General features: G+C 45.2%; 1 protein-coding gene across 1 annotated transcript in view; it reads right to left on the reverse strand.

Annotated features, from left to right (window-relative positions):
• Positions 1 to 15,606, reverse strand: part of SUGCT (succinyl-CoA:glutarate-CoA transferase) — a 366,990-nt gene that overhangs the window by 316,469 nt on the left and 34,915 nt on the right. The window contains exons 7-8 of the mRNA XM_048511745.1: positions 8,396 to 8,487; positions 3,824 to 3,967 (exon numbers count right to left, since the gene is read on the reverse strand). Coding sequence (XP_048367702.1) covers positions 3,824 to 3,967; positions 8,396 to 8,487 — 236 coding nt within the window. The remainder of the gene's footprint in view (positions 1 to 3,823; positions 3,968 to 8,395; positions 8,488 to 15,606) is intronic.

The following is a 15,606-nucleotide window of genomic DNA, read 5'->3' on the forward strand; positions in this document are numbered from 1 at the left end:
AAACTTCCAAGAGATATTTTCAGGCCACAACAGAAGACATCGATCAGTTTATAATTGGAAACAAGTCCAGAAACCGCTTCCTTCTTATTTACCATCATCTAAAGATTATTGTTTAGATGCTGACGCTAAAAGGACTGGAACTGACTATCCTAAATCAAGTACAAGCAAAAGGTTTCAAAGGAACTTTAAGTCAAAGGGTAAAAGTTCATAGTCAAGAGACCATGAAATGTCGGTGCCCCTTGAAAACCCATAACTATTCATTTAGGATGGACCTTTTTCTAAAAAGGATCTTGATTTCATTCTTTTTTGTAGATAAGGTATTGACCCTTAGTAATTAGCTACCATTCAGCCATGTTTTGATTTACTAAATCCACATAAACCCAAAATCTCTTACAGACTAGTGGCTTGTACAGATATTTTTGAAAGCTGAAATAAGAATTTATTACCTCTGCAAAAGGCAGTTAAAATTAGCAAGCAGTTTACACCTTACTCTAGACAAATCTTCAAACAGCAAGATTGCCATTCACTTTTACATACTTATAGTTAGCTATTAATGTTAAGAAAATACACACACAAAAACCCCCGACATGAAATAAAGTGGCTGTAAGGATCTCACATGGAACTCTGGTAAATCTTAAAATACTAAAACTTTCAGACTTCAACCGAATATCTGATGAAGGGAGCTTTGACTCTCAAAAGCTTATACCCCAAAATTTTTCTTGGTCTCTAAGGTGCTTCTAGACGTGAACATGGCTGTTCTGATGCCAACTAACATGGTTACCCTCTGAAAGGATTGTTACTATATCCACTGAATACATTCAGAAGAACATTCCAGAGAAAGTGAGATTATTCTATTTGATTTGTTTTACCCTGTTCTATCTCTGTAGGCCAGTGGTGGCAAACCTATGGCATGGGTGCCAGAGGTGGCACTCAGAGGCTTCTCTGTGGGCACGCACAAACAAAGTGCCCCCCCCCCACACACACACACATCTAGGCTGGCCTGGGCTGCTGGGCTCGATTATTAGCATTAAACCTAAGACCTAGTTTTGGGGAAGCAGTGTAGGTAACCCTGTTAAGCGCTGTTAAACCCCTCTGATTTTCATGCGAAGAACTAAAGCATGATCCTTTACCTGGCAGTAAGCTCGGTTGCTAGCAATGGGGCTTGCTTCTTAGTAAACCCTCCTAGGGTCATGAGTCACCCATTGGAAGAGTTGCACGGTTGCTTCAAAGCAAATCCACCAACTACCACCTAGCTTTGAGTAACTCACGCCTCGGAGCCAACCGTTTTTTCTAAACTAAAACCTCAGTATTCAGGTTAAATTGCCATGTTGGCACTTTGTGATAAATAAGTGGGTTTTGGGTTGCAATTTGGGCACTCGGTCTTGAAAAGGTTCGCTATCACTGCTGTAGGCTCATAGTAGCTCAATTATTTTAACAGGCCATCATCTTGGGCTTCTCTTTTTCTCCCAACCACTTTGGTTCCCTTAAAATCTGTTTTTCACAAACCAACAGTGATAGGGCAGGACTACCTCCTCAGTCTCCTGAACAACTAGAGGCAATGGGGAAAGCCATGCGAGATACACACTCTACTTGACTCCTTAGTCTGAACAGACTGTTCATGCCATACCTTCCCCTTTCCAACAACAACAACAAAGGCCGGGCTGGCCAGAGAACATGGTCAGCACAAAGGCCAGGCTGGTCTTTTGTAGGCACTGGCCGGCCTCTCCCTGGTGACGCCGCACATGCCCTCAAGGGCCTGGCTGGGAGGACCCCCATCCGCCCTTACTAGGGCGGATGCCAGGGGCTTCCTCCTGCCCTTCCCGGGCAGCAACTCCCTTCCCTGCCCTTCCCGTAATGGCCAGGCAATAATGAAAATGATGCTGTGGATTGATCATACATAAGGTGACCAGATGGTCACCTTTGTGATGCGGGACGGGGAAGCGGCCGCGCGCACATGCGTGGCCGCAAAAGTGCACGGGCTTCTTGGGCTTGCCGTTTGCCACCCTGTGACAGGGCAGCAAACAGCAAGCCCCAGAAGCCTGTGCGCTCCTGCGGCCGGGCGCACGGGAGGCTGCCGCACTGCCTTGCGCCCCCAAGGCAGTGCAGCAGCCTCCCAAAAATCGGGACAATTTGTAGAACCCGCGGGACGCGGGACAAATTGTCCAAAGGCGTGATGGTCCCGCCAAAAGCGGGACGGCTGGTCAGCCTAATCGTACACACTGTCAGGGGAGAAAATGTGCTTGGGTGATTTTGTACCCTGTCAGGCACTCAGACAATCTGCCTGCTGGGTGACCTGCACAGAATGGCAGGTGGGCAGATTATCCCTGAAAGTGGACAGCATAGAACTTAAAGTGAAAGGGTGGAAGGGTGGAAGGGAGGGAAATAAAGCATCTCCTGTTTGTTGTGTTCACGCATTAGTGCCTCCAACGCAGGGCTGTGCAAAACGATTGCTGGTTTGAGATTTTTGAAAATCCCAGGTTGAGGGGAATAGAACAGGCCAAACTTGTTTTGGGAACGGGACCTGAGAGAAGGTTCCCATTTACGTAATGTCCCACCCATTTACATAATGTCCTATACCCGTGGTGGCGAACCTTTGGCACTCCAGATGTTATGGACTACAATTCCCACCAGGGCTGATGGGAATTGAAGTCCATAACATCTGGAGTGCCAAAGGTTCGCCACCACTGTCCTATACCCGTCATGTTTGGCCTGTGCAGAATCTATCAGAGTGTGGCAAGAGCAAATTAATGACTAAGCTCCTGAAAAGCATCCCAGTTTCTGAGGAGGAAACAAACTCCACTTTGCTCGTGCACTTGCATTTGAATGTCACAGATCAGAAAAGTTTAATCACTCTAGGCTCACAAGGAGAGGAGGGAGAGAACACATTGGTGGAACACCAAGCTTGGTGAGACTAAAAATCCCATCAGTTAGCATTCTGATAGAGCATGGGTTTCAAAACTTTCAAAATATATATATGAAATGCCTGCAATACTTTCACACAATGTAAATATGTGGTTGATTGATGCATAGGAGAGGCTAAAATGTTCTTATTTTTTTCTTTTTGTATCTTTTTAATTAACCCCCCCTGCAGACAAATGCAAACTCTTTATCTTGGGTGAATTTCACGGCATGTTCCAAAGTAGACAATTGCAATACTGTTGGGGCAATAGCAGTGGCAGAGCAGCATTTCTATATGTGGAGCAAGCAGGGCAGTTTCTGCTGATTTCCCTTCTCACTACAGGCTCCACTTTGCACTGCATACTGTTCCTTGGGATCTACTGACCCAAAGAAACACAATTTGAGGGGGATGCGGAAGCCTGTGGTGGGAGAAGGGGGGCAGGGGAATTGCCTTCACTGAGTTTGACTTTGCTTATGTTCAGAGGTGGGATCCAGCAGGTTCTCACAGGCTCCCGAGAGTAGGTTACTAATTATTTGTGTGTGCCGAGAGGGGGTTACTAATTGGTGATTTTGCCACGTGATTTTTGCCTTAGTTATGCCCCTCCTCTCAGCAGTAGCGCGCAGAACTTGAAGCAGTCTAGCAGGAGGTGCACCGGCGTGCATGGCAGCCTGCGCCTGCGTGCATTCGTTTCCCGCCCAAGGACCGGCGCAGTTGCTGTGTCCTTGCCACAGCCCCGCCCAGGAATGCCCCGCCCCCAGAATGCCCGGCCACGCCCCCGTCGTGCCCCGCCCAGCCCATTGGTGCTACGCTACTGTTTGAATCCCACCACCATGGGAACCTGCTACTAAAATTTTTGGATTCCACCACTGCTTATGTTATTTCAGTCCTCTGCATTAAGATCCAAACAGCTAAGTAAGCCCTTACCTGAGAGGACAGCAAATTGCAGTCCACATGCATCCCCTTCCCTGTTTTATGGCTCTGAAGAAGTGCAGCCATTATTGCTCCATACACATAAAGGCCTGTAGCAAGATCAGTCATAGCTACTCCAGGTCTAACTGGCTCACCGCCCTAAAAGATGCAAACAAGAGAGGAAAGAAGAATCGACATTTCAATGCTGTCTATCGTTTCAGTACTCTTTACTGCTCACTGTAATAAAATCTTACTAATACCATGTCAGACACTGCCATGATATCAAGAATTGAAAAGGACTACATTGTACCTTGAATCATCTAGGAGTACAAACAGTGGCCTCAGTCATAACTGTAGTGATCAGAATTGCCAGAATAAGTTCTGAGGGAGGGTGAACAAATAAATAATTAAATCTCTCCACATGTTTATTATACATCTGGCACATTTTTTTTTGCATCTCCCACATCCAGTAAGTGTTCAAAGTCCAAATAGGAGGACAGCTTGCGCATCTCCTGAGCACAGGGTGGCCAACACTGGATTGGGAAATTCCTGGAGATATGGGGGTAGAGCATAGGAAAGATGGGGTTTGGGGACAGGAGGGGCTTCAGTGGGGTATAATGCTGTGAAGTCCATCTTCCAGAATAGTCATCTTCCCCAGGGAAACTGATCTCTATCATGTGGAGATCAGCTGTAATTTCTGGAGATCTCCAGACCCCACCTGATGGTTAACAACTCTATAAAACTGGTTGTTAGGTTATGGTGGCGACTTTGGTACTTGGACTGATACTATCAGTTCCCTGCCAGCATGTCCAATTGGCCATGCTGGCAGGGGCTGATGGGAATTGTAGTCCATAACATCTGGAGTGCCAAAGGTTCGCCACCACTGTTGTGGGCTTTTCGGGCTGTGTGACCGTGGTCTGGTAGATCTTGTTCCTAATGTTTCGCCTCCATCTGTGGCTGGCATCTTCAGAGGTGTATCACAGAGACAAGTGTGTTCACACTTCTGAAGATGCCAGTCACAGATGCAGGGGAAACATCAGGAACAAGATCTACCAGATTATGGTCACACAGCCTGGAAAGCCCACAACAACCAGTTGAGTCCGGCCGTGAAAGCCTGTGACAACCCTATACAACCCTATAGGTGACAACCCTATAGAACATTCAGATTTACTGCTCCCTCTGAAATTGCTCTCACTTTATTTTTTGTTCAATTGATACCACATTTTTCCTATTAATTATTTACTGAAATATCGTTTTTAAAATACCAAATTAGACAAGAACAATAGCCCCCTTTCCCAGCCCATTAGAAAATAACCACTTTGTTTTCAGTCATCAAACTCCATTTACAGCACCTACAAGCTCATCTCCAACTATATATATATATTTGTATAATGGCATAATAGGCATAATGGCATAATATATATATATATATATATATATATATATGTATAATGGCATAATAGGACTATAGATCCATATAATAGGGGGGAAAATGTCTATTTAATTTTTAAAAACCAAGGGACACACACTCACACCCTAGCAGAAAGCACGATTGGGATGTGCATAAGAGAATTTTGTTGTCTGAGCAGCTATTAATAATAGCCAAATTCCAAAAAGGGCACATATTAGATTAGATTGGATTAGTGCACATATACACACGTACACACTTGTTTATACAGCACTAAGGCACATTTAAGTCCATGTAATAAACAAGAGAGACCAGTCCATTCAGTTTCAATAGATGCCATGAAACTCAATCTAAATTTTAAAAATTGAAGTAGATAGAGGAGGTAAAAAGGGGGGGTAGAAAGAAGAGTAACAAAGACTGAAAGTAAGTCAATGCTTACACAATGCTTTACACATACTTAGGGTTTCATTCAGATAGTTGATAAGAAGCACGTTGAGCAAAATGATTTTGTGGATAAGGTAATCTGCACTTTGCTTCCCTGTCTTACACTCGAGTCATCATTCAGGAAGTCAGATTTAAAAGCCAGTTTCATCTCAATCCCAGCCCTGTTTGCTAGCCAACAACACACATGGAAAGGAAAACTAGTGCAACATGGGAAGTCATGATTGTTGAGACTGGAGGACTTATTACTACTTCAAGTATATGGTATCATTCAAGTCGTATTCCTGTGAGCTGTTCTTAAATGGCCAGGTACCAAACAGAGGCATCTGCAGCAGTAATGTGGTCATCTTCATTATTAAACAAGACTAATCATCTTAAAAAGAAATGATGAACGTTGCAACCTATTAGTTATTCATACTGTGATTACTATAGGGTAATACACTCCTAAGTTAATAACCTCCTAGTACCACTAACAATAAAAAGCGCAAGAAAGGTAACCTTAAAAGAAGAAGACTTGGAAACTGTTAGTAATTTTCTCTTCTGGATTCATTGCAGTCTCAGTGTGCCACCATTTTTCTTCTTCATGCATTTTAGACTTGGACTTTAATCTTTATCCAATTTTTTTTGGCCCAAGATCAAAGCTTTGCAGAGAAGCTTGATAACCAAATGGTAATTCCAGATGCAGCATCATCTGCACTTCACCTAGAAGTCTCATCCAATTCAATAGGGATCAGTTCTAGTTGTTTTGCATTCAGAGTTGCTCAAGATTTTTACCCTCTTAAAAAGTTCCCTGCGCTAGCAAGATTACGTGTGGCATACACACAGAAAATTGTATTACATTTTTTCAGTGGAAAACCTCTCAGCTTCAAGATGTACAAAAAGCACAAGATACATAATTTCATAGTAATGTTTTTACATTTTTTTTCTAAACGGCGTCAAAATTACGTATGATTAGATGGGTTTCCAGCATATAGAATGAACTATCTTCTCTATTCTTTTATAAACACTGTTTAGAATGCCACATGCCTTTGTTAAACGTAGATCATCAGTAATCATCTCCATATATGCATGAACTACATTTCTAAACAATGAGATGCAGGGAAAAAAGAAGGGCTAGTCACTGTACAAATACTTTCAAGTTGGGTTGCTGTCGAGGGTTGCCTACCTGCAGAGGCCCACAGCTGGACACAGAGTCAATGCCAATACTTGACACACAACCCAGAGCAAGAAACACAGCTGGTGATGCAGAGGAAGCAGAACTGGGTTCAGTGGCATCCTCCAGGTGCTGAGAATTGAAAAATGGCTCCAGAAGTCCCTGCATCATTACCGGGAGGATAGGAGGAACAGCACACAGAGGATAGTATGACTCCTCTTATACACATTTTAGTTCTGTTGAAATCAGCAGAACTAAAGCAAGCATAAAACGCTTGCTGCTCCACTGCCATTCAGGGCTCCTCCTACCAGAAAATGGGGGATTCTAATAGGGTTTCTGTGCTGGCTTTCCCACTCTTTGAGGATTTCCTCTATGTCACAGGCCAAGGGCTGCCTCTGGCGCTGGGCATGGGCAATTCCTTCTTAGCACGTGGGCCTCTGGAGCAGTCCCATCGAATTCCCCACTTCGCGCTGCGCCAAGGTCACCAAAAGGCACATGCTTCTCCTTAGCTGGCTCAGCGGCAATGCTCAAGGCGCTGCTGGAGGGGGGCTGGGGCAGAGAGCGGCATGCCGGGCGTGCCACGCTTGTCACGCCTCTGTCATGGGGGAGTGTTAGGGACCCCGCGCTACTTGAGGAGAGTAGCACGGGGATTAAGGTAAGTGGGGGAAGGCCCCAAGATAATCTCCCATTTACTTATGAAAAGGGAAGCTGGAGGAATCAGAATACAACTTCTTTAACTCCTTTTTGACTAGTCAATGGTCTTTTCCACATGGTGGGGTTTTTTTTCCAGCTTCTACTACTTTGGTTTATCTGCTGATTTCCACATACATTTCGGAATCTTTAGTTTTCATTGAGGGTTTCTGCTGTCACACTGGCTGGTCCTTTTGGGATCACTTTTACCTCAACCTTTTTCTGGAAGAAGAAAAAGAGTTTGGTTTTCGCTACTGTAGGAGATTCAAGGCAGCTTACAAACGCTTTTCCTTTCCTCTCCCCATAACAGACATCTTGTGAGGTAGGTGGGGCTGAAAGAATTCTGAAGAACTGTGACTAGTCCAAAATCACCCGGCAGGAATGTAGGAGTGGAGAAACAAATCTAGTTCACCAGATAATAGTCCACCGCTTATGGGGAGGAGTGAGGAATCAAACCCAGTTCTCTAGATTAGAGTCCACTTGCTCTTAACCAGTACACACAGCTTTCCCCGTAATGTGTAATGTTTCTGTTGATTTTCTTTGTCTCACCCACTTCCACTCAACTCCAGCTCATTATTCAGTGATTGGACTACTGTCATTTCAACCATGCCCTCTCCTCTCCCGTACCCTGACGACAAGTGATTTCAAATGTTTATATTGCAGTCCTATGCAGAATTACTCCAGTCTAAACCCACTGAAATCACTTTGCACAGAACTGCACTGTGTCATGACAGCATGCCAAAATTATCCTTGCCAAATGCTGTTATTTTAGCTCATCCTTCTCTATCTCCAAACCATCATATAGGCTGCCTCCTGCCCTGCACTGTGTAATCATGCGCCACAGCAAGGTTTTAAATGAGAAAGGGTGGACCCCACAAAATTTGCAGTAGTATACCTCAGGCCCTGTGATATGCAAGAGTCCGGAAACAGCAGCTGCAACAGAGTCATAGCCTGCTCGTTGAAACTTTGGACCAGTTTGACCGTAGCCTAAAATAAAAACAAGGACACTATTAAGGTGGAATATACAGAAAAAGAAGAAGAGTCGGTTTCTTTGCCCCATTTTTCTCTACCGTAAGAAGTTGCGAAGAGAATTGCAATCGCCTCCCCCTTCACACACACAACAGACACCTTGTGAGGTAGGTGGGGCTGAGAGAGTTCTAAGAGAACTGTGACTGGTCCAAGGTCACTTATCAGGCTTCACGTGAAGCAGTGTGGGATCAAACACAGTTCTCCAGATTAGAATCCTTCACTCTTAACCACTATACTATGCTGGCTCTCAGAGTAGCGATAACTAGACTTTTCAGTAAACATGTCTCAAGTCAACTAGAGTGGATGGATTTAAATCACCAGGGGAAGGGGGAAGGTAGATTTAGTTTCCCACAAAATAGCTTTCCACAGTGAAATTCATTAATTTCCTGAACCAACATGGAAAATTTGTAACTATGTTTTAATCATTAATTTAACTGAAAGAGGAGACAAAATTTGCTTTGATCAACACTGTATGCATTCAGGGAGACTGAGGGAAGTCACTGATTTGTACACTAAGACTGCAATCCAACGCACACTTATTTGGAAGCAAATCTAAGTTAATGGGGGAAAATGAGATTTATTTCTGAGCAGCACTCAACGCAGCAATCCGAAAACATTGAACATTACTGAGCCATCTAGGAAAGTTCTCCCCTGCTGGGCAGCCACTTATCTGCACAGCAGTAATACAGTGGCCATGCAGCTCCACACACACGCAGCTTACATGAAATGTTGCTCCTGAGTTATCATGGCTAAGAGAAAAAGAAGAAGAAGAGAAGAAGAGTTTGGATTTATATCCCCCCTTTCTCTCCTGCAGGAGACTCAAAGGGGTTTACAATCTCCTTGCCCTTCCCCACTCACAACAAACACCCTGTGAGGTGGGTGGGGCTGAGAGAGCTCCGCAGAGCTGTGACTAGACCAAGGTGACCCAGCTGGCGTGTGTGGGAGTGTACAGGCTAATCTGAATTCCCCAGATAAGCCTCCAAAACTCAAGCAGCAGAGCGGGGAATCAGACCCGGTTCCTCCAGATCAGAGCGCACCTGCTCTTAGCCACTGCTCCTAGCCAGAAGCAAGAACTGAGCAAAACAGTGTTTCAAATGGGAAGTTTTTATGCTCCCTGCTTAGCAGGGTCATAAATATTCACAATGTGATGTTGAGTGCTACTCTAGATATTGTGTATGTGAAACCCCTGCATGCTGAAATGCCTCTGCCTCTGGCTTTCTGAACAAAAGGGGCAGACAGCAGCCCACTGTGAGAAAGAAAGACCTAATGCTGCCCGCACTGCCTGCAGCGAACACTGAGAGGTTTTGAGGGCATTATTTCAGAAGGATGGAGTTTGGGCTGAAGATAACTTGAGTGATGTTCTAGAGATTTCCACAAATAGCTGTATTGTTCCCCATGGAGGATGGGGAAATTCCTACAGTGTCACTGTGGAGGACTTTTCCAGACATTTTTCTCCTGTTCCTCTGTTTCTCAAGGGTGGAGGATTGGGGCCAAAGATTGGGGTTTACCCACCATATGCAAGTAAATACCAAACTTGGCACACAGGAGTGAAAATCTGATTCTGTATCCAACCTTTGTTTCTCCTGGCTAGAAGGAACAAGAGCAGGCTACAGAATCACTTTACATTTCTACCACTTGTGGTCCTCCTGTCACAAACAACATCCACAATTTTTCAAAAAGTCCTTCTGAGCAAACCCCATAAGAATGAGCAATGACCTCACAAATGTGCACAAATGTGACCAAATTGCTTCCTACGTACAATTTTGCCTACGTAGCAAGAGAGACTGGAGAGATGAAGATGGGTTTGGATTTATGCCCTACCTTTCTCTCCTGAAAGGAGACTTATGGTGGCTTACAAACTCCTTTCCCCACAACCAGGTGCATAATGGCAATTGGGACATCTGAGATGGCTTGTCCAGGGTGGCGCCATTGCAGTCACGTGGGGAGGGGAGGGGTGTCGGGGGTGGGGAGGGTGCACATGGGCAGGGTGCAGTTCCCGCTCCCTTCGTCACTGCCCACAACAGACACCTTGAGAGGTAGGCGGGGCTGAGAGAGTTCTGAATGAACTGTGACTAGCCCAAGGATGAGTGGCAGGAATGTAGGAATACGGAAACAAATCTGTTCACTAGATAGGAGCCCACCACTCGTGTGGAGGAGTGGGGAATCAAACCCAGTTCTCCAGATTAAAGCCCACCTGCTTTTAACCACAACACCATGCTGGCTCTACCCAAGGGCAGAACACATCATTTGTAAAGAAGCAAACGCATGCATAGTTTGCAACTGTTAACAAAATGGCTGGCCTAGCCCCTTTTTATTCACAGCATCCGTGTATTTTTAAGAGAGGTGACCGGACATTAATTAATACATGGACACTACAGTTGATGCAACACAAATCTATTTTATATTGTGGGATCATTACACAAGTAGTTACACAAGAAGATATTGGACATCTAAAGGATATTTTTCAGGGCAAACAAATTTGATGCAGATATTTCTGCAAACAGGCATGTGTGTATCATCCCAGCTTTAATCCACATAGCTAAATAATCCTGTTTAATACTAAATTAATACAAAACACCTTTAAGACCTGCTCTGCAGAATATCATCCTTATCCTTTATGAGCAGACTACATCTTTCTTCAATAAAGATTAATAAAATAAGGAAAAACTCAAGCAATGGATCCCTGATGAGGGAAACCATATTCTAAGTAAAGCATCACATGCATCTTTATAATTACAGAGCTGCCAAATACGTTGAAATGAAAAATTGCTTTTTAAAAAATGCGGGTCACATCTTGATCTCTACAAAGAACACGCAGAATGTTCTAGAAAGGCAGGACTTAAATATCACCAAACAGACACAAGCACAATGAACCAGAGATGAAGTAATGAATAAAGTGTAACCTATGGAAAAATTAATCTGGGTTTAATTTGAACTAGGGCAAAATCAATGATATGCTTTAAAAGCCAGGCCTCAGCCTTGTGATACCACAGCTGGCGTGGTGCATATGAGCTGTGACGGGTTGGTAGAAAGTCACTCTGAAGGAGTAAACAGGTTCCAAGCAATTTAAAGGAGTTTTCCTTTCCTATCCTGCTCTTTAAAGGTACTGCGACATCTTTTCTCCTCTTTTTCATTGGGCCTTTCCCCACTTACCTAAATTACGGGGCTACTTGAGGAGAGTAGCTGGGTCCCCCCGCACTCCCCACAACAGCGGGCGACAATGCAGTCAGCTTCACGCTGCCACTGTCGTGTCTCCCCTCAGTGTGGCATCCCCAGGTGCTCTTCTTAAGGCGCTTTTGATGACCCCGCGCAGAGCGCAGAGTCGTGGGGACGCCCGGGCACGTGCCTGGGATGACGCGCGCTGAGAGCAGCGCGCGGCATAGGGGAGATGGAAGAGAGTGGGGAAAGGCCCATTAATGCAAAGAGGGCATATGCACAAATCTTTGCTTCGGGAAAACAACAGCATCTCTTCTTTATGTGAGCACACGTACAATCTTGCTCTGGAAAGGAACTGAATGTACTACTGACACCCCTACCCTCCCATCAAAGATGCTATATGCTTCTTCCAGGGAAAACAAGAGCCCTGGTGACAGGTCACAATGAATACACATACACGCCATACATAGTACAACTTGCGTACAGTGTACACTTGACTGTTCTTTATTAGGATTTCTACTCTACAGGTGGTGGCTAGAGATCTCCACTATTACAACTCATCTCCAAGAGACAGAGACCAGTTCACCTGGAAAAACTGGTCATTTTGAAAGGTGGACTCTATGGCATTACATCTCCTACTTCAGGTGGTGGGAGCACGAGACACTCAGATAATGGATTGCTGGCCTTTATCAGCCCCTGCCAGCATGGCCATGCTGGCAGGGGCTGATGGGAATTGTAGTCCATAACATCTGGAGTGCCAAAGGTTCGCCACCATGGCCCTACCCCATTACACTCCCCTCTCCAAACCCCATTCTCCTCAGCTCCACCACCCAAACGTCCAGGTATTTCTCAACATAGAGCTGGCAATCCTATGTTTTATACATGCACTGAGTAATTCTAACGTTAGTCAATGCATTATACAGCTAAAAAAACAAACACATTTATCCATGTACTGGTCCCTGGTTTCATTTGAAAAGTGGAACAACTTTGCCGCTTTCAAATACATTTTGTAAATTAAAATAAAGTACACACGCACAGGCAGGCTGTACGCTCGCTGTGTAACATCCTCAGAGGGCAAGTTACAATTTGGTGTATGAGCAGTTTGCTCAAAGGAAAGTTTTTTTTTTCTATTCTGAAATGCTGTAATTCTGGGACAAAGCGCCATTTTGTGACTAACTCCACCCACTGCGCCCCCATTTTGTGACTGGTAGCTCCTGAGCCTCTTTGGGGGAAAATTAAGTAGCTCCCAGAAAGATAAAATGTTCCCTTTCCTGGGCTACAAATGCGGCAGAATGAGGTGACAGAATTCTGAGATAGCAGAATGGAATATACCACTTCAGTTGGGGGGGGGGGTCACATTACAAATCTGTTGCTCCCCATGTAATTACACCCTGCAAATTAAAAGACTTGCTGGCTCTAGCCCTTTATAGTGCTGCAGTAGAGAATTACTAACATGGAAGAGCTCTAAAACATTTAATCCCACCCCTGAATTCTAAAATAGTAGCGTCCATTCTATCACCTCAGCACTCTCTGGGGCAGACCTGAGGAAAAACTACCATTTGTGACTTGATTTCTAGTCAGTGCAATAAAGAAGAGCTAGCTTTATTACCTTATAAATTGTATTCCCTCACGCATACACAAAATAATATAAAAGAAAGACAGACACTCCCCTCCCCCCACAAAGAAATCTAATTATAGACCTTGGCACGTGAAAGAAACGCTGGAAGGGTGGCCAGAATGAAATTCTTCATTTTGCAATCTATGTATTTACTGAACGTTTGGCTGCTGTGAAAAAATGTTGCTTTTCAATTAAAGAGAGCCCCCTGGGCAACCCAGGGGCAGAGTCTGAAACAACCGGCCGTGCACATCACACGCACTGCAGAATTATTTCTACTTAGCAAGCCCTGTGGCACAGAGCTGTAAACTGCAGTACTGTAGTCAAAAACTCTGTAATTCCAACTGTAATTCCAGGAGATCTCCAGGCTCCACCTGGAGTTTGGCAACCCTAGCCTTTCCCATCCCATTCCGGGAGCAACCATGGGCTGCTTCCACATAGAAGTTATTATCTGTGTAACTCTTGTTGTAAATGTAGAGGTGTTTGCAGTGGCATGGGGGTATCGAGAATGGACATAGCAGATTCTCTCCCATTTTCCTTGTTTCAGCCTCTCGCACCCCAACACCCTTTCTTCCCTTTTTTAAAAGTGCCTTTTTAAAAGAAGGACTTTTTAAAAAGCGGGAATTGGTTGCTACATCATAACTACTATATGGTGGCAATAGATCATTGGGCGTTTCCCCACTTACCTTTTCTGCCCTTTGCTGCGCACTACTCTCAGCATGCGCCATCTCTGGTGCGTGCCCGGGCATCCCCACAACCCCACACTCTGCATCAAAAGGCGCTGTTTCGAGAAGCGCCAGGGATGCCACGCGCTGAGTGGGCACAAGATCGGCAGCGTTGGGGCGGCTGCATTGTCACCGCCCCTGTAGTGGGGAGTGCCGGGGACCCCGCGCTACTTGAGGAGAGTAGCACGCGACTTAAGGTAAGTGGGGAAAGGGCCATTATTATAGTGCTACAGTGATCTTTTCAAAAATATTATGCCATACTAGGGTTGGGAAAGACTGCAACAAAGCAGGAGGGAAACACAGAAAGAGGACAGAGAACCATTAATGTCGTATAGATCCTCCCACAAACAGCACTGTTGCAAGAAAGCCAACCTTGATGCAGGAATAGCCCAGTACTATTCTCTTTCCCTTTACTCACCAATGAAGAGGAAGGAGGAGAGTTTGGATTTATACAATTCGTTTCTCTCCTTTAAGGAGACTCAAGGCGGCTTACATCTTGAGAGGTAGGTAGAACTGACAGCAATGGAGTAACTAGGGGGGGCAAGAGGGGGCAGACGACCCAAGCATCACTCGCCTGGGTCCAAATCAGTGCTGGGATACAACTGGTTGTTTACAAGCCCCATTTTAACAACCGGTTCTGCCGAAGTAGTGTGAACCTGCTGAATCCCACCACTGGTCCAAATAGGGACATTTCACTTTTTTTGGCATTTGCATATAGCTTCAGTACATATGAACCAGAACCCTGAAAAATCCAGTGGTCAGTTTGCTTATGCCGAAGTGCACTGTCCTGGTTCAGGCAATATGACAACCAAAGACGGATGTCAGCATCCTGGTGGGACTTTGGGATCCCCCAGGATTACAATTAATCTCCAGACTCCAGAAATCAGTTCGCCTGGAGAAACAGATGCTTTGGAGGGTAGACCAGTGGTGGGATCCAAAAATTTTAGTAACAGGTTCCCATGGTGGTGGGATTCAAACTGTGGCGTAGCGCCAATGGGGCTGGGCGGGGCATGACGGGGGCGTGGCCGGGCATTCCGGGGGCAGGGCATTCCTGGGCGGGGCTGTGGCAAGGACGCAGCCGCTGCGCCGGTCCTTGGGTGGGAAACGAATGCACGCAGGCGCAGGCTGCCACGCACGCCGGTGCACCTCCTGCTAGACTGCTTCAAGTTCTGCGCGCTACTGCTGAGACTAAGGCAAAAATCACGTGGCAAAATCACCAATTAGTAACCCCCTCTCGGCACACACAAATAATTAGTAACCTACTCTCGGGAACCTGTGAGAACCTGCTGGATCCCACCTCTGGGGTAGACTCTATATTACTACATTGTACCCCACTAAGATTCCTGTCCTCTCCTGGTTCCATCCCCATACCTCCATCAGTTTCCCAATCTGAGGGGACCTAACCACCCTACAACCACACATATTGGAAGGTTCTACACACAGCTGGGAAGTTCCTGGTATGCACTTATGTAAATTCTGAAAAGGTCACATAACATGACCGACTATTAACTTTCCCCCTAGGTCCTATATGAAAGTGAACCTCAACATTTGGTCAGCAAGTTAAAGTTTTATCTGTGGAAC

This window comes from Sphaerodactylus townsendi, linkage group LG11 (genome assembly GCF_021028975.2).
Source record: "Sphaerodactylus townsendi isolate TG3544 linkage group LG11, MPM_Stown_v2.3, whole genome shotgun sequence".
Taxonomy (NCBI): domain Eukaryota; kingdom Metazoa; phylum Chordata; class Lepidosauria; order Squamata; family Sphaerodactylidae; genus Sphaerodactylus; species Sphaerodactylus townsendi.